The sequence below is a fragment of the Xenopus laevis genome, chromosome 9_10L, assembly GCF_017654675.1.
Source record: "Xenopus laevis strain J_2021 chromosome 9_10L, Xenopus_laevis_v10.1, whole genome shotgun sequence".
NCBI classification, from domain to species: Eukaryota; Metazoa; Chordata; class Amphibia; order Anura; family Pipidae; genus Xenopus; species Xenopus laevis.
Genome location: NC_054387.1, coordinates 133,254,809 through 133,275,205, shown reverse-complemented (window position 1 = coordinate 133,275,205; position 20,397 = coordinate 133,254,809). Strand labels below are relative to the sequence as shown.

General features: G+C 43.0%; 1 protein-coding gene across 1 annotated transcript; it reads left to right on the top strand.

The window, feature by feature from the left end:
• The first annotated feature begins 1,354 nt into the window (after nt 1-1,354).
• Nucleotides 1,355-19,403, top strand: xlcgf26.1l.L (XlCGF26.1-like L homeolog). Its single transcript, XM_041576341.1, has 4 exons — nt 1,355-1,470; nt 8,491-9,753; nt 10,850-10,930; nt 14,691-19,403. The coding sequence occupies exons 2-4, from the start codon at nt 8,576-8,578 to the stop codon at nt 16,528-16,530; spliced, it is 3,099 nt and encodes a 1,032-aa protein (XP_041432275.1). The 5' UTR covers nt 1,355-1,470; nt 8,491-8,575; the 3' UTR covers nt 16,531-19,403.
• The last annotated feature ends 994 nt before the right edge of the window (nt 19,404-20,397 follow it).

Sequence of the window (20,397 nt, the reverse complement as noted above, 5' to 3'; positions counted from 1 at the left end):
ACACAGTAGCTTGTTTATATAAACTATAGTAGTACTTATCTGTTATCTACTGTGTATCCTGTGCTTGAATGGCTGCCCCCATGGCTACACAGCAGCTTGTTTATATAAACTATAGTAGTACTTATCTGTTATCTACTGTGTATCCTGTGCTTGAATGGCTGCCCCCATGGCTACACAGCAGCTTGTTTATATAAACTATAGTAGTACTTATCTGTTATCTACTGTGTATCCTGTGCTTGAATGGCTGCCCCCATGGCTACACAGCAGCTTGTTTATATAAACTATAGTAGTACTTATCTGTTATCTACTGTGTATCCTGTGCTTGAATGGCTGCCCCATGGCTACACAGCAGCTTGTTTATATAAACTATAGTAGTACTTATCTGTTATCTACTGTGTATCCTGTGCTTGAATAGCTGCCCCCATGGCTACACAGCAGCTTGTTTATATAAACTATAGTAGTACTTATCTGTTATCTACTGTGTATCCTGTGCTTGAATGGCTGCCCCCATGGCTACACAGTAAGCTTGTTTATATAAACTATAGTAGTACTTATCTGTTATCTACTGTGTATCCTGTGCTTGAATGGCTGCCCCATGGCTACACAGCATCTTGTTTATATAAACTATAGTAGTACTTATCTGTTATCCTACTGTGTATCCTGTTGCTTGAATGGCTGCCCCATGGCTACACAGCAGCTTGTTTATATAAACTATAGTAGTACTTATCTGTTATCTACTGTGTATCCTGTGCTTGAATGGCTGCCCCCATGGCTACACAACAGCTTGTTTATATAAACTATAGTAGTACTTATCTGTTATCTACTGTGTATCCTGTGCTTGAATGGCTGCCCCCATGGCTACACAGCAGCTTGTTTATATAAACTATAGTAGTGTTTCTAAGCAAACACATCAGTTGTACCAGTGCAACACAACAGGTCATTATATTTGTATTACTTTAGAAGACTTACATTTATGGGTGTGACTGTTCCCTTAACTACATGTAATGTGTGGGTCTTTGTTGAGAAACAACAGAATACAGTTGCTGGTGACAGAATGGCTGTTTATAAATGAAGTCATGACAATATCACGTGTTACTGGTCAGTTAAAAGACAAAGTTGAGGTTTCTCAGCTCACTATTCCCATAAGAGAGATCCTGTATGAGCCACTGTTACTGCAGGGAATTCTCATTTGTCTTCCCTGGTTTATACAATATCATACACTGATCTGACCCCATCCTGACACTCACAAAGATGTATGAAGTGATTGGCTGCAGCCTCCATGGAGCTCCTCCCTATGTAACGCCTTGTCATCCCTCTCACAGCTCATTGGCTGAATCATATCATTCAGTGACGCCCTCTCTTTTTTTGTCCCCGCCCCTAGCTGTGCGCGCGCGCGTGCCAGGACCGGAAGAGGAAGTGTGTTGGCCCTGGATACGGTGGAAGATGGTGGCGCTATTATTTCTGTCATAGGTGAGCACTGAGGGAAGGGGATTATTGGTGTGAGGCGCTGGATAGAAACGCTTTCTGCCAGTTACTGAGTGAGACGCCCTGATTGAACTGTCGTAGTGGTGTCTGAATCTGTCTTTGTGCTTTTGGGGTTCTGTCCTCTGGTACCGGCACCTGTCACTTCTGTGGCTTTCCTGAACTCTCTCACCAACCATTGGCTGCCTCTTACTGACGGCTTTTTATTATTGTCTCTCTCAGCCATTCATCCCTCTCTCCTTGTTCATAGACCCTTCCCCTTGTTCATAGACCCCTCCCCTTATGTCCCCTATAGACAGCCCATGTGCATAGCTTATATACTGGTCTGTATATACACTGGGTGACTTGTCCCTCTACCATCAGCCATTCCTCCCTCTCCTGATCTGTGGGACTCCATAGACCCGTCCCCTTGTTCATAGACCCGTCCCCTTATTCATAGACCCCTCCCCTTATTCATAGACCCTCCCCTTGTTCATAGACCCCTCCCCTTGTTCATAGACCCCTCTCCTTGTTCATAGACCCCTCCCCTTGTTCATAGACCCCTCCCCTTGTTCATAGACCCCTCCCCTTGTTCATAGACCCCTCCCCTTGTTCATAGACCCCTCTCCTTGTTCATAGACCCCTCCCCTTGTTCATAGACGCCTCCCTTGTTCATAGACCCCTCCCCTTGTTCATAGACCCCTCCCCTTGTTCATAGACCCCCTCCCCTTGTTCATAGACCCCTCTCCTTGTTCATAGACCCCTCCCCTTGTTCATAGACCCCTCCCCTTGTTCATAAGACCCCTCCCCTTGTTCATAGACCCCTCCCCTTGTTATAGACCCTCTCCTTGTTCATAGACCCTCCCCTTGTTCATAGACCCCTCTCTTGTTCATAGACCCCTCCCTTGTTCATAGACCCTATAGACCCTCCCTTGTTCATAGACCCCTCCCCTTGTTCATAGACCCTCCCTTGTTCATCCCTCCTTGTTCATAGACCCCTCCCCTTGTTCATAGACCCCTCCCTTGTTCATAGACTCCTTGTTCATGAACCCCTCCCTTGTTCATAGACCCCTCCCCTTGTTCATAGACCCCTCCCCTTGTTCATAGACCCCTCCCTTGTTCATAGACCCTCCCATAGACCCTCCCTTGTTATAGACCCCCCCCTTTGTTCATAGACCCTCCCCTTGTTCAATAGACCCCTCCCCTTGTTTCATAGACTCCCCTCCTTGTTCATAGACCCTCCCCTTGTTCATAGACCCCTCCCCTTGTTCATAGACCCCTCTCCCTTGTTCATAGGAACCCCTTCCCCTTGTTCTAGACCCCTCTCCTTGTTCATAGACCCCTCCCCTTGTTCATAGACCCCTCTCTTTCATTAGACCCCTCTCCTTGTTCATAGACCCCTCCCTTGTTCATAGACCCCTCCCCTTGTTTCATAGACCCCTCCCCTTGTTCATAGACCCCTCCCCTTGTTCATAGACCCCTCCCCCTTGTTCATAGACCCTCCCCTTGTCATAGACCCCTCCCCTTGTTCATAGACCCCTCCCCTTGTTCATAGACCCCTCCCCTTGTTCATAGACCCCTCCCCTTGTTCATAGACCCCTCCCCTTGTTCATAGACCCCTCCCCTTGTTCATAGACCCCTCTCCTTGTTCATAGACTCCTCTCCTTATTCATAGACCCCTCCCCTTGTTCATAGACTCCTCCCCTATGCTGGCTATATACATTGAGATGCTCTCACTAAGCCAGTAAATATTATGCCTGACGTGGCTTATCTCGTGGTGCCGTTCTACAGAGACCCAGTGGGTAAGAACTAAATCACTGCACCAGTGCAGTCCTGACCCGACAAGGTTTGGCAGACCTACAGGATAGATATCTATGATGCTGTCAGGAGGCGCCAATACACTGACCAATAAGACTCAGGGTTTGAGTAGCACTGTCCATCCTATATTGTATGATCACGTGCCTATGACTAGAGTTAGTTACGTGGATATGGTTACACTAGTAGACCTAGCTGTTTCCTCTACCCTGATAAATACATGTATGTCTGTGGATGCACATACAGGTGTGTTTATTGAATAGGTCTTTATAGTTTCATTTTTCCTTTGAACATGTAGTGATTTTGGGATGGTCTGTGTTCCCTTTTTACCCTCCAAACTTAGTAAAGCACCTCTCATTGCATCATATTGTATGTAGGGGGCAACAGAAAGCAATTAGGGGCTTTTTGGGAGATGATGTGTTGGATAACCTTTCAGTGGAATCAGATTGTGCTGCAACATACCCAACAAATGACTAGTTAGTTTGTAGGAAGTAGAAGCATTTACTTGACATTTATCTACATCAGCCCTGCCTATGTGATGGTCAGAACTTTATTTACTCCGGTCCCCCGTATTTATAATACTGTGACCAGTGTTTGATCGTTTGCTCACTGGCACAGGACCAAAGCATCTAATCATGTGTCAAACTGGAGGTTGGGACAGACCTTGGCACCAGCAATGTAAGAGAAGTCTGATAAACACAGGCCCCGATCTGGACAAACTGATGGAGCATGTACGAGGGCCCATTCTATTGTTCTGATCATTTGTATGAAGAAACAGAAGGGATTGTAAATTCTGAATCTGCTGAATTCCCAGACTGACCAATATCTTAGTACATGGATATCAGTCAGGATCGGCAGGCCACCATACACATAACTGAGTTATCCAGTAAAAATGCTAAAGCAATCATGCAGTTATTATATATGTGAGACATGAGATAATTATATAGGCATTATTATAGCTCCGAGCTGTAGCAGAATGAATGAACTGCCATGTAGTGTAAACACAAATTCCTAACTTGATTACTGAGCAGTCTGCCTGTGTGTATGTGAGTATATACATGTAACTTGTTCTGCTGTGTAGCATGTGCTTATCTTATTTACAGTAAAAAAAAAAAAATATATATATATATATACTTCTTGGTATATTAAGAGTACCTTCCTCTGCTATGGCAAGCAGTGTTTGTACCTGTGTCATGGGTACAAGACTGTATATAAGCATTGACTTGGTATATACAGTATATACAAAAATAACAAGTCAATACATGAGGAGTTGGGTAAGTGATTTTCCAGTGTGGTGCTGTCTGCCTACTCAAGAGATTGGGACCAACCATCTCCAATTACAGGATACGCTGCTTTCTGTCTTAAAGTAGAACTAAAACCTAAAAATGAATATGACTAACAATGCCATATTTTATATAGTGAACTTATTGCCACGAGGCTAAAGTTTGAGCTTGTCAATAGCAGCAATGATCCAGGACTTCAAACTTGTCACAGGGGTCACCATCTTGGAAAGTGTCTGTGACACTCACATGCTCAGTGGGCTCTGATTGGCTGTTGAGAAGCTAAGCTTAGGGCTCGTCACTAATTATCCAGCAGAAAATGAGCTTCCCTGGCTGTAATATAAGCTGATGCTACAGGTTTGCTGATTATTCAATTCTGATGCTAATTGCACTGGTTTCTGTGCTGCCATGTAGTAATTATGTGTATTAATTACTAATCAGCCTTATATTGTGACATTTCTATTCTATGTGTACTGTATATTGTGAGTGGCTCCCTAAGCTCAGTAAGTGACAGCAGCACAGAGCATGTGCAGTGAATCAGCAGAAAAGAAGATGGGGAGCTACTGGGGCATCTTTGGAGACACAGATCTTTACTGCTAAAGGGCTGTGGTTGCCTTGGGCTGGTACAGAAGCACAAAACATCATGTACAACATTTCTTCTTTGGTTAAGCTTTAGAGGGGGGCTGTCCCTCTGATGGATCATAATTACTACTGATATGCACTGAAAGGGTCAGAGAACCTTTTGTTCCTATACAGAGTGAGAGTCCCTTTACTTAACCAACATGAGCCCACAATTGCCAATTGCCACTGATTAAGACAAGGGCTTCAGAGAAGAAACCTGACCATGAAACCTCCTACTATAATCACACCAGAAATGGTTTCTGTGAATAGCTCCTCAAAGGCTGGACCTGGATTCATTCAGATAGAGGAAAGAGAACCGGAACATCATCTGGATAAAAAGACAAATGCTACAGTTTCTTTACTAAAAGGTCATCTGACAACAGAGAAAGAAGAAAATGATTGTGTAGAAGATCATCTGAACTCTAGGTCAAGGCACGAGATTCCGATGAATCCCTGGGACCCAGCCAAGGAACCGTTGTACATCGCGTGTACTCCTGGGGCTGAAACACAATTTATAAAACTGATTCTGGATTATGACAGAAATCTCAAAGGAGAGAAGCCTTTGTTTAGAATGCTGGAGATGTTTCTCTCAAAAGAGCTCAGTTATCAGACACAGGGGAGAAAACAGAACGTGGGAAAAGGTTTAGTGGAGAAAAGCAGATACTTCACACCAGAGGAATAATGCTACAAGGACCTACAACGTTTTCAGAAATGTATCATTGAGAAACTGCATGCGAGTGAGTGTGGAAAAAGCTTTGTGTATAAGAGGAGTCTTGGAAAGCAGTATAAGGAGGAGAAAGCTTCCTTATGTCATTTATGTCCATATGGTCCTCCGTGTGCACTCTAAGGTGTATGTTACATAGTTACATAGTTAAATTGGGTTGAAAAAAGACAAAGTCCATCAAGTTCAACCCCTCCAAATGAAAACCCAGCCCCATACACACACCCCTCTCTACTTTTAATTAAATTCTATATACCCATATCTATACTAACTATAGAGCTTAGTATCACAATAGAGCTTAGTGTCTGATAACATACATATGGAAGGTTTCTCTCCTTATAAGCAGCGAGTCTATGTGTGTGTTTTACCCTAAAGAATGTGGCTGTTGCCTGATGTAGGGGCGCCGCTTGCCCGGTAAAAATGATGCTTTTTGCCAATGTTATTCATAGGAAAAAGGAAAGAAATACTGGAAGGCCGGGATTTTTTTTCGAGAAAAGGTGGCTGATATTGCAAAGGATACAACAATCTCAGGGTTATCCCGATGGTGTTTCTTTGCGAACCACTTGGATTGTACATTTCTTTACACACAGTTTATCAGCATGTCACATCACGGTATCAATGGTTTAGCCCTTGTCTCCTCTCACATACCCGATTGCTATCTCCATGGAGTCTGTGTTGCCGGTATTCATAGGGTTAAAGGACCAGTAAAACAAAATAATGGAAGAATAGTGTTCACCTTACCCTTCCCACAATCAAGCTGTGTTTGCTTCAGAGGTCCCAATTATAATTTCTATAAATAAGCTTCTGTGTAGCCATGGGGGGCAGCCAATCAAACTGAATAGAGATTTTAATTTTTGGGTTTAGTTCCGACACAGAAATAAACAAGGGCCACTCCCTACAGAACTGTAGAATGGAAACCTTTCTTGTATAAAGTACATTTGTTGCAGAGATATAGTCTGTTGATGTTGCACAAATAGGGGTGTATGTATAATGTAGATATGCAAAGACTTCAGAATGTCATCTCCAGGGGGCAGATAAAGGTACACAGCTTCTATTTAATTTAATATTTCCACAGATTTCAGCTTTAATATCTTGAGATTTAAGCCCCAGTTAGTCATGTGACTTTGGGCAGGTTTGACATTTCCATTGGACAACGGCTACAGTGATCCATTGATGCAGTAATATGATCCAATCATGGGCCCCCCAGCCCAGTTTGGCGCAGTGCATGAGTGGCTATATCGGGCAGAGTTCTGCTTATTTGGTGACATAGCCAAACAACCAGATCTCAAGCTGTATGGCTAGCCATAGAGACCAGGCAGTTAATAAAGAATGAAAGCATTCTGTCACAGTGGCACAAATCTTATATGATCCTCATTGTACACAGCAGTCCTGCTCTGCTTTATGGCAGCTGAGATTCTAGCTATCTGTATAACAGAGCATTCTGTCCCAGTGGCTGCACAGATCATATCAGATCCCCAATGTAAGCAGCAGTCCTGTCCTGCTTTATGGCAGCTGAGATTCTAGCTATCTGTATAACAGAACATTCTGTCCCAGTGGCTGCACAGATCCTATCTGATCCCCATTGTAAGCAGCAGTCCTGTCCTGCTTTATGGCAGCTGAGATTCTAGCTATCTGTATAACAGAACATTCTGTCCCAGTGGCTGCACAGATCCTATCTGATCACCATTGGAAGCAGCAGTCCTGTCCTGCTTTATGGCAGCTGAGATTCTAGCTATCTGTATAACAGAACATTCTGTCCCAGTGACTGCACAGATCCTATCTGATCACCATTGTAAGCAGCAGTCCTGCCCTGCTTTATGGCAGCTGAGATTCTAGCTATCTGTATAACAGAACATTCTGTCCCAGTGGCTGCACAGATCCTATCTGATCCCCATTGTAAGCAGCAGTCCTGTCCTGCTTTATGGCAGCTGAGATTCTAGCTATCTGTATAACAGAACATTCTGTCCCAGTAACTGCACAGATCCTATCTGATCCCCATTGTAAGCAGCAGTCCTGCCCTGCTTTATGGCAGCTGAGATTCTAGCTATCTGTATAACAGAACATTCTGTCCCAGTGGCTGCACAGTTCCTATCTGATCCCCATTGTAAGCAGCAGTCCTGTCCTGCTTTATGGCAGCTGAGATTCTAGCTATCTGTATAACAGAACATTCTGTCCCAGTAACTGCACAGATCCTATCTGATCCCCATTGTAAGCAGCAGTCCTGTCCTGCTTTATGGCAGCTGAGATTCTAGCTATCTGTATAACAGAACATTCTGTCCCAGTGGCTGCACAGATCCTATCTGATCCCCATTGTAAGCAGCAGTCCTGCCCTGCTTTATGGCAGCTGAGATTCTAGCTATCTGTATAACAGAGCATTCTGTCCCAGTGGCTGCACAGATCCTATCTGATCCCCATTGTAAGCAGCAGTCCTGTCCTGCTTTATGGCTAAGGCGCTAGCTGACACAAGCCCTCACTGTAATAATTTCATGGGTGGGAAAAATATATATTTATCATTGTTCTGACAAATTACTTGTCAGGCGGCGTGACCTGCTGTTACAAGTTACCAGGTATTATACTTTTCTACCTTGACAGGCCTGCACCTCTGATGGATCCTAAACTGATACATCGAGAATTTGAAGGAAGGAACCACCCATCCCCAGAGACAGAGGACTGACCAATGCCTATTACCAACATGGATCCATACTCTTCACAATTAAGACAATTAAAATGGAAACCATCAGACTGTAAAGATCTCGCGACTACAATAAAGAAGGAAACTGAAGTTGATCCAGACATATTAAAGATAAAGTTAGAGGATTCTGAAGATGAAGTGTGCGGGATGCAAAGTGCAACAGATACACTTACTGGTGGAGAGTCCCTGAAAGAACGAGATCAAGGGAATGGAACATTGGACAATAGTGGTCATCTGATCAGAATGAAGACTGAAATGCATTCATCCTCACTTTCTGATTCTGAACCAGAAATAATACAGATAAAAATTGAGAAAGATGACTCTGACTCTGAAGATAATGTGAGTGCAGTGGGCAATACAGCATTTATGCACCAAAATGGGGAGACTGACTTAAAGTGTGAGTCAAGCACAAGACATGTGGAAAGCTCTAAATCCTGTTTTATCTGTTGTAAATGTGGAGAAAGTTTTGCTCTGAGCAGTGATCACATGCACATCTGTGCAAAAATGGGGGAGAGACTGTTCACTTGCTCCGAATGTGGCAAAAGCTTCTCCACCAAGGGAAGTCTTCACAGACACAAGACAGTTCACACGGGGGAGAAGCCTTTTGCATGTGTTAAATGTGGGGAAAGGTTCTCTCGAAAAAGCTATCTTTATAACCACCAGAGAGCCCACACAGGAGAGAAGCCATTTAACTGCAAAGAATGTGGGAAAAACTTCTCCAGAAAAGGAAGTCTTCAGAGACACCAGATTGTTCACACTGGTGAGAAACGTTTCACGTGTACAGAATGCGGGAAAGACTTCTCTGAAAAGACCACGCTCCACATTCACCTTAGGGTGCACACAGGGGAGAAACCATTCAGATGCACTGACTGCGGCAAAACCTTCTCTCAAAAGTCCAACCTTTACACCCACTATAAAGTTCATACGGGGGTGAAGCAGTATTCATGTACAACATGTGGGAAAAGCTTTGCTGAGAAGACCACACTGAACACACACCTTAGAGTACACACAGGGGAGAAACCATTCACATGCACGGACTGTGGGAAGAGCTTCTCTCAAAGAGGTTCCCTTAACACTCACCGGAATATTCACTTAGGGGCAAAGTCATTGTCGAGTGAAGAACGTGGAGAAATGTTATCCCCAAAGAACATTATTCACAATTAGCAGAAAGTTCACACTGGTTAGAACCGAATACTGTATGTTCATCATGTTTAATATTTTAGCCTAGAGTCCTGCATTGGGTCAGGTACCTGTAGAATACCCGCAAAGTGGTCAGGTTTTGGGCAAAAAGTCCCAGAATCGTTGGCCGTGTGGGCAGTCCACTGGTAACCTGGCTGGGTACCCAACCAAGGTGCGGGCTTGATCCCACCCACCCACCCACCCTTGTGCTTCTTCCAGTTTTTTTTGGGAAAAAAAACAACTTCTGGTTTCACGTGTCCCCCTGGTCAGAAGGTTAGTTGGCCTATTGCGGGTCAGGTCGAGTAACAGGAACATGGGGGTCAAATTGTGGGTTGCGGGTACGGGTTTCAAAAAATGCACTCTAGCTTCGCCTTCAAGGGTGGAAGAAGCTAGAGAACCTTTTACCGGGTCAGAATAGAAAATTCACAGCAATTAATGATTCAGTAATGCATGCCTACAATATACTTGTTGAATAATGACTTGAGCAAAACTCATTTATCAATGACGTGATGACTTGAATAGCAGGACTAAAAGAGTCAAGAGAAGATGATAGAATGACCAGTGATTGATACGGAGAGGATCTTTGCTTACAAAGGCTCTTCTATTGTTCACATTGCTTCCATGTTGCCCATAAAGACCAATTACAACCTTATTGCTGCCCTCCATGATCATTCATAGGTCATTGTCACATTAAATTTGGTATGATAATACCCTTTCTTGCCAATGCGGGGAGGTCCATGTAGAGATATTAAACTATTTAAGAGTCTTAAGAGATCGTGTTTTCTATAGAGACTGTTTATTTTTGTGTTGCAGGTTTGGGAGAAATCATTGTTTAATTTTTATTTCATCTCCCCTTTCATACAGTTATAAGCTGGTGGGGATCATGGTCAGATTAGTTTGGGGTGGGACAAATAGAACCACATCAAGTATTAATTTTGGTTTGGCTTCTAACAGAGGAGACTTATGAACTATTGCACTGAGATATGTATGTAAATCTGGCTAAACCTGTACCAATATTATTGACTATGGTATGTGTATGGCGACCTGTCTATCCTGACCTATATCTTGGGATGTCATCAGCTCTTATGTGATGTTGACCAGATCATCAGTAGATGAGGACATAAAGGGGCTAAAGCTCTTGGCCCAAAATGACTTTGTTGGGTAATGTAATAATCAGAACAAGTTTTCTCTTTGGTACAATCACAATCTATCACTGGAGGAACATACCAGATCAGGAGACTTCAAACAGTGGAGGGTCAATCCATTGAAATATACCTGTCGGGAAGCTGAAGTCCCCATCATCTTCTAGTCTGGGTTGGTCCCAGGCACCATATCTGAGAGAAAGTGTGCAGAACTGTGGAGGGAATATGAGAATACGAACAAAAATGGGATATAGTGTGATTTGCTTTTTACGAATGAACTGAGGGCCTTTCTGTATAGATCATGTAGGGGGAAAGCCTCAAGGCTGCACATATAATTCATGCAGTTTGCTCCTGTGGCAACCAATAAGCAGACAGCTTGTTGTGTTTGAAAGAAAACATCCAGTTGCTATGGGTTACAAGACCCTGAGAAAACATTGTTCCTCTTATTACATTACCCCAGCAGAGAGAGTCTGAGAACCATTTCCAAATCATTTTGGGTCACAAGTTTAATCCCTTTCCTTATTGTGGTTATTGTATGTGCTGCTGTTTCATGTCTCTCTGTACATACAGGACCCTGTGTTATTTATATATTTCTTTTCAAACATGCTACCATGTTGGTCATGACTTTGTCGTTGCTAATCCCTAGAACCTCAAGGTTTCACCGAATAATATGACTTGTGAGCAGTGATCCCCAACCAGTAGCTTGCGGGCAAAATGTTGCTCACAAACCCCTTTAATGTTGCTCCCATAGTCCTCAAAACAGGTGATTATTTTTGAATTCCAGGCAAGTTTTGGTTGTATAAAAACCAGATGTACTGTCAACTAGATCCTCCTGTAGTCTGTCAGTCCTCATAGGGGCTACCAAATAGCCAATTACAGCCCTTATTTGGCACCCCAGGAAGTTTTTGCATGCCTGTGTTGCTCACCAACTCTTTTTTCAATGTGGCTCATGGGTAACAAAGGTTGGGGACCCCTGTTCTAGAGGAATCTATCAAAGATATTATATTAGACCTGCGCGTAGTAAGTTGTATGGCAGATCCTGCTTGTTATAAAGCCAACCAACCTCCGAAAACAACAAGGTATGTGTTAAAATAAATACCTGTGGTTGGTTTTGTATAGTAGTATTAAAGGTGACATATATGATGAATGAAAAAACCCTAATTTTGTAGGCAATATATGGTGTTGCTTTTACATGGTACTAAAAATTACAGTAATATTATCTTTAAAAATAGCCCCTTTATTGGAGCTCCCTATAGATGTTCTCTGGTCCCTGTCTGTGTTTCAAATGAGGGGTGGGCGTGTCCTAACGGTCCCTGCCAGAAGCCCAGTAGGAGGGGGACATCAATTGAAAGAGATGTTGATCGTTCCCATCAGTCCCTGCCCCAGTGGAATGTACAATCTAAATTAGGATCGGCTTTGCAACAAGTGAAGGAACCTGTCTATGTGATTTTAGAAAGTGGGAGGAAACCAGAGGACCAGAAGAACATCTAAATCCATTGCAAACTTGTGCCCTTAGTGCAGCTGAGCTTAGTTTAGACTTCCTTTAGCAAACAATATGCATATAATACACAAGAGCCATGAATATCCTGTCATCTCGATCCTTATAAACGGTGCTTAAAGGGATACTGTCATGATTTTTCAAAATGAATCAGTTAATAGTGCTGCTCCAGCAGAATTCTGCACTGAAATCCATTTCCAAACAGATTTTTTTATATTCAGTTTTGAAATCTGACATGGGGCTAGACATATTGTCAATTTCCCAGCTGCCACCAGTCATGTGACTTGTGCTCTGATAAACTTCAATCACTCTTTACTGCTGTACTGCAAGTTGGAGTGATATCACCCCCCTCCCCCCCCCCAGCAGCCAAACAAAAGAACAATGGGAAGGTAACCAGATAACAGCTCCCTAACACAAGATAACAGCTGCCTGGTAGATCTAAGAACAACACTCAATAGTAAAATCCAGGTCCCACTGAGACACATTCAGATACATTGAGAAGGAAAAACAGCCGCCTGCCAGAAAGCATTTCTCTCCTAAAGTGCAGGCACAAGTCACATGACTGGGGGCAGCTGGGAAATTGACAAAATGTCTAGCCCCATGTCAGATTTCAAAATTGAATATAAAAAAATCTGTTTGCTCTTTTGGGAAATGGATTTCAGTGCAGAATTCTGCTGGAGTAGCACTATTAACTGATGTGTTTTGAAAAAAAACATGTTTTCCGATGACAGGATCCCTTTAATGATGTCATTGGTTATAATCGGAGTTTAGTGATGTCATTTCTGTCACATGACTCACTGAAACTTGTGTAAATATAATAAAGTACCCCCTGTTGCAAAACATGAGGATATTAGAAGTTACCACGGAGTTCCGTGACCAAATAAAAACATGAGGCCTTCCTATATATTTTATGACCAATCAACTAAGCGATCTTCTTAATCTTCATAAATACCTGTAATGAGTGAATGGGTCCTTTCCAAGTAAAGGGGGAGTCTTGGTTATCATTTTTTATTATTTGTGATTTGAGTTATTTAGCTTTTTTATTCAATAGCTCTCAAGTTTGCCGTTTCAGAAATCTGATTGCTAGGGTCCACATTCCCCTAGCAACCATGCACTGATTTGAATAAGAGACTGGAATATGAATAGGAGAGGCCTGAATAGAAAGTCTAGTTATAAAAAGTAGAAATAATAATACATTTGTAGCCTCACTGAGCATTTGTTTTTTAAGCCAGTGACCCCCATTTGAACGTTGGGAAGAGTTTCAAAAACTATAAAAAACAAAACAAAAATGAAGGCCAATTGAAAACTTGCATATAATACTATAACATACTAAAAGTTACTACCCTTTAAAGGTGAACTAAAGCCTAACTAAAGAAGTAGGTAGGAATGTTGTACATTGTGTTTTGTGCTTCAGTACCAGCCCAAGGCAACCACAGCCCTTTAGCAGTAAAGATCTGTGTCTCCAAAGATGCCCCAGTAGCTCCCCATCTTCTTTTCTGCTGATTCACTTCACATGCTCTGTGCTGCTGTCACTTACTGAGCTTAGGAACCGACACATGATATGTGACGACCTCTAAGCTTATACATTAAAGGAGAAGGAAAGCTATAGATTTATTTTGTTGCCAATAGATTAGCTGCAATAATGCAAGCTAGAATGCTATATTCATTCTGTAGAATGCTTTGCCATACCTGAGTAAATAGCTCTGTTTGTTTAAGATAGCAGTTGCCATATTCGCTTGATGTGACATCACTTCCTGCCTGAGTCTCTCCCTGCTCACTCATAGCTCTGGGCTCAGATTAGAGCAGGAAGGGGAGAGGGGGAGAGGAGCAAACTGAGCATGCTCAAGCCCAAGCCCTGGAGGTTTAAGCTGAAAACAGGAAGTCTGATACAGAAGCCCATGAGTACACAATAGAAGGAAAGAAATACTGTGTTTCTTTTGACTCAGATCAGCATTACTTGGGGTTTACTGGTATATTTAGGTTGACCTTTCTGATAAGGCTTACTTACTTTTAACCTTTCATTCTCCTTTAAGCATTACTATGGGCATTTTTTAATGGCAAAACCTGGCAAGAAAAATTGCCCATCACTACTGGGGTTCTCTTACTTGATTGACTCTGTGCATTCACTGTGCATGCTGGGCAACCACATAAGGCTTTATGGTAAACTCGCTATGTTGCATTGCAATGCAAACTTGCTGCTTAGCCGGCTCTCACAAATTACCAGATATTGTTATTTCTGCCTTGACAGGATTGCCATTCTTATGGATTTTAATAACTTGTGATATGCAGTGAATACAGTTAAAGAGCAGAGGTGCTCCAGTCTGATCGATGCCAATATGGATCGGCACTCGCTACTGGTCGGAACAAGCACCTTAGAACAGAATCAAGAGAATGACGTGTTTGTCCCAAAAGATCGTCTGCCCACAGTGAAGACTGAAAGTGATTCATTCTCTGACGATGAAGTCCCTGAGAGTGAAATCTTACAGATAAAGATAAAAAGTGAAGATACAGATTCGGAAAATGATCTAGATGCTACGGACAGTGGCGATACTCCAACTGATGAGGAGTCCCTGGAGTTTCTACCTACAGACATGGAACCGGAGAATAAAAAGCATTTGACCGCCGAAAATCCCGAAATAGGTTCACTTTCTCCCGAAGCAGATGATCCAGAAATAATTCAGGTAAAGGTAGAGGAAACAGAGTCGATAACCTATGTGGACTCGATGGATAGTGCAACTATTGGTGAGAACCGCTTAAATGCGCAACTAAATGGGGTCTCAGAAACTTCCAGACATTGGCGCCAGAACTCAGCACTGACAGAATCCAGTTATTACCCAGATACTTTAGATACTGGTAGGGAACCGTTACAAAGTGCCGCAGGGTTTCGTGGGCTAGCACCGCACACACCACAGGCCGATTCAGGGTTTTCCTGCCATAAATGTAGGAAAAGCTTCGCTACTAGTAGTGATCTTATCTCTCACCAATGCCATAGCCGCCGGTCTAGCAAAGCAGAAGAAAAACCTTTTATATGTTTAGAATGTGGGGAGAGGTTCTCACGAAAGAGTATCCTTCAGAGTCACCAGAGGGTCCACACTGGGGAAAAACCTTTTACTTGTAAGGTGTGTGGGAAAAGCTTCTCAGAGAAGAGGAGCCTTCACAGACACCAGACCATTCACACAGGCGACAAACCTTTCAAGTGCACAGAGTGTGGCAAAGCCTTTGCTGAGAAGACCACGCTCCACAATCACCTTAGAGTACACACGGGGGAGAAACCATTCACATGTTCAGAATGCGGAAGGAAGTTCTCTCAGAAGACTAACCTTTATTCCCACCATAAGGTCCACACAGGGGTGAAACAGTTTTTCTGTACAATATGCGCCAAAGGCTTTTCTGAAAAGACTGCACTCACCATACACCTTAGGGGGCACACGGGGGAGAGACCCTACACTTGCACAGAGTGTGGCAAAGGCTTCGCTCAGAAGTGTACACTCACAGCTCACCAGAACATTCATCTAGGGAAGAAACCTTTCAAGTGCACAGAATGTGGGAAGACCTTCTCTAAGAAATGCTCCCTCACCACTCACTGGAATATTCATTTGGGGGTCAAACCATTCATATGTGCAGTATGTGGCAAAAGCTTTTCTCAGAGAAGCATCCTTCACAACCACATGGCAGTTCACACAGGAGCCAAACCATTTACATGTTCAGAATGTGGCAAAAGCTTTTCCCTAAAGAATGACTTTCAGAGGCACCTGATCATTCATACAGGGGAAAAGCCGTTCACTTGTACACAGTGCGGGGAAAGCTTCTCTCGAAAAAGTACGCTCAACACACACTGGAACACTCACACGGGGGAGAAACCCTTCACATGTTCACAGTGCGGGGAAAGGTTCTCGCGAAACAGCTCTCTCAAAGCACACTGGAAAATTCACACAGGGGAGAAACCATTTACATGTCCACAGTGCGGGGAAAGCTTCTCTCGTAAAAGCTCTCTCAATGCTCACTGGATACTTCACACAGGGGAGAAGCCTTTCACATGTAGAGAATGTGGCAAAAACTTCTCGGTACGAAACAGCCTTCACAAACACATGAGAGTTCACCAGACAATCCACATTGGCTAGAAGGTTTTTAGGGTAGGAATAGGGTTGGATTGTCTCCAATTAAGGAAAGGGAAAGGTTTAAGCACAGGGGTGTCCCAAAATATGAGCAACCCCCAGTGACAATAAAAGACAATTGCAACATGGTGTTCTTACTGAAGTACCCCGGGCCAGTGCACTTTTCAGCAAACAGGATCCTTGGCCTGAGATCTTCGGTAAACCATTTTAATGCTATAATTATACCTTTCCTTCTCCTTAAATATTAAACTGGAGGGGAGACCAAGGAGAAAACAAGGACCACCGTTTCTTCTCTAGGGATACTAGCAACCTTGTATTTCATGCAAGCCTCATTTATTGGTGAGTGAGACCTTTATTTAAAACTTGAATAATGTTAAAGGGGAACTGAGCTTCATCTTATATAAATAAGGAACTTTTTAAATCAGTCCAATCCTGCACCATTTCTGAAATTATTTCCCCCTCTGAGCAATCTGCTTATCTCTCTTTGCCTAGGCAATGTATTAAGGTGATGGCCGGTGAAGAGATTGGTCACCCGCCATAAAAAATGCACAACTGATTGTGAAGAAAATACTTTCCTCTTGTATAACCTTGCCGAGTTTCTGGCACTTCCGGGTTGCACGATGCTTCTTCGTCCTTATTCGGAGCACTGTGTGACTTCATCGTGCTGTGGCATGACGTTCAAGTATCTAAAGGGCTCTTTGCCTGATGTTTGTTGCCCAACATAAAAGCTCCTTACATAGTTCATGGGAGTGTTTTCTAGTCTGATATTTGGTCTTGCCTGTCCCTGACCTTGCCATTATGCTGCCTGAACTGACCTCCTGCCTGTGTTTGACTATTTTTCGGATTCTGACTTGGTGGTTCGCTTCTGATCTGTGTATAACCTTGGCCTGGGAGCTCAACCTCGTGCCTGCTCTCTGTTTTGGTACTATTTTGCCCGATTGGTTGAACCGGCCTGTTCTTGCCTATACTGCCTGCTCCCTCCATCCCTTTTGTACACGTTCAGTTCCTGTGTTTGCCCAGAACTTTCTCCCTGGTTCTCCCACAATAGGACATGGCAGCATCTGAGTAGCGGAGGGCTTTGCCTGAAGCCAAAGATGGCTGCTATAGGCAGAAGAGTGGGACGTGAGCGGAACCTTGGAGTCTGTTCTGGGTTTGGGATACCCTACATTACGCTGCAGGGGCCAAATCTCCTGAAAATGCTCCTCCACGGGCTATAACTGAAATCACTGGTGGTAAAACCTACGTATTGCTTTGTTCTTCTGAAGTCACCAGAAGCATTTTTGGGAAAATTTGCCACCTGCAGTTGTGCATTTTTATCACAGCCATGGCCCTTAGTACTAACTGTCTTTCATAAAGACTGGCTCCAACACAAAGCTGCAATAACTGTGTTTCAAAATAACCAGCTCCAATATAAAGCTGCGATAACTTCCTTTCAAAATAACCAGCTCCGATATAAAGCTGCAATAACTTCCTTTCAAAATAACCAGCTCCAACATAAAGCTGCGATAACTTCCTTTCAAAATAACCAGCTCCGATATAAAGCTGCGATAACTTCCTTTCAAAATAACCAGCTCCGATATAAAGCTGTGATAACTTCCTTTCAAAATAACCAGCTCCGATATAAAGCTGCGATAACTTATATTCAAGATAACCAGCTCCGACATAAAGCTGTGATAACTTCCTTTCAAAATAACCAGCTCCAACATTAAGCTCCGATAACTGTCTTTCAAAATGACAGACTCTGGCACAAACCTGCATGTAGAGAGACATTGCTGAGAGGGTGAGTTAAGAGTAAGTTGATCGTTTGAGATCCTGTATAAAAGTCTTAAATAATTATATATAGAAAGAGTCTTATTTACATGAGATGAAGCTTATATTTTCATTTTTGTGACCGTTCCCCTAACTGCCATGGTATTATAGGCTACTATCGGTTTGGGGGTCAGTGTTCGTATAAAAACTAGGGATGCACCAGGTGCGTGCTTTTCAAATTCAGACAAATAATCTCAGGAGTTTGCTGAAAACAAAACACTTCCCTGATATGAATCTTTGCAAAACAATGTGCAAAAATCAGAATTCAGTGCGTCCCTTTAATAAAGCCTTTATACAGCCATATCTTGTATCAGTGTTGCCATCGTCTGTTACCGAGTAGTTGTGTTTGCCATAAGTGATCGTGTCTTTCCTTTAAATGCACGAGACTATTTAGGACATTTATTAGGGTTTAGCTCTTTGATCTGGGAAGACATTTGCCCATACGTGTAGCAGTTCCGTTTTTTTAGGACATACATGTATTTATTGAGATTTTATTGAAGTGCCATTGACATTCGGAGTGTTAAAGGGGAAATGGTCCCTAAAAATAATTTTTATTACAAGCAGGCAGCAGTATTTTCAGATAATTTGGAGTGCGCATTTGTTTTATTGTGTGTTATTTGAATGTACCTTTCTCTTGTGCCATTCTCTGGATTGCTGTTGTACTGTTACCAAGGTGCCGGTGTTCAGTAACCATACCTACCTGCCGATGGTACGAATGAAAGGGCGGGGAGTTAATTGGAACATTTGTTTTAGTAAATAACAGCATTCATATCAATTTTACCTATTTCTGCTCCCTAAAGTCACTGGCCTGTGCAACAATGTTAAAGAGAATGAGAAAGGCCAATAATTCAGATTCCACCAACAATTGGGTTGAGTGGCCCCTATTACACTTGCCTAACATACGGCAAAGCAATTCCACACCCCCATTCATTAGTAGCATGACGTATGCTCTTCTGTGTTTGTTATTGTGCATTTATATGTTACATTGTATTTATTACTCTAACCTATAAACCCTCCCCTTTTTGTCTTCTGTACCCCGGAATCTCTTAATAAAGAATGTTTAACAACAAGAAAGACCCTTTTAGGAACTCTCATGGAATATCAGGAATCAGAGACCACTTGAGGTGAAAGACTCTGTGGATTCTGAACTTACTTAGTCAAAACTTCAAACAAAGATCACAGGATTAATAGACTTATAAAAAGGGAGTTACCGTGGGAGAGCATAGAGCTATCACTCCACAGCACAGAAAAACAAAGAACTGCTCTTACAGCCAAGCAGGTGGCTCTGCCCCAAGGCCAGGGTACAGTAACCAAGGCTAGCTTCAGAACAGAATCCATCCAAGTCCGGGGGAATCTACATACACATTATTTTATTCTCCTTTAATAAAACATGGCTTTCGGGGGTATTGTATCTAGGTGGGAGTACTGGGGCAGTTGGTTAACTCATAGAGTAGAACAAGGGGGAAGCCACTAGGGTAGATGGGGTATAGATTGGGGAGCCAGGGTAGATTGGTGATACATGATGTAGAGATATGGGGGCGCTAGGGGTAGGCAGCAGACTCGCCAGCCTAAACCATTTTGAGAAAATGGAGGGGTGCAATCCCAAAATGTTTATCAGGGTGTATAGCAGTTTTATTTTTTCATGTTAACTTTCATTTAATAAAGCACATACTGTTATGTGGGACACCGGGGAAAAAAAACAGTGGGCCCCGACTATCCAGACCTAATCCCCCACCTGCCATCACTCCCCAACTGTCCTCCCTCCCCCGATTGCACCAACGGTAGGGGTGGGGTGCCCAGAGGGGGTGTGGGGGACCCTGGTGTAGGAGCCCTGGTGGGCTTAGCACACTCCAGTCCAACCCTGCCATTATAAACTGTCTGTTCCTGCACTCGTATCCCGTACCTCCCAACTGTCCCATTTTTCCCAGGACAGTCCTGATTTTGACAGCTCAACCCGCAGTCCCAGAGTTTCTCTTTGGTCTCCTGCACTGAACAGCAAGAAAAAGATACAAATTTTCTAAAATTAACTTAGAGACAAATAGGATAAATGAAAAAACCCTCATT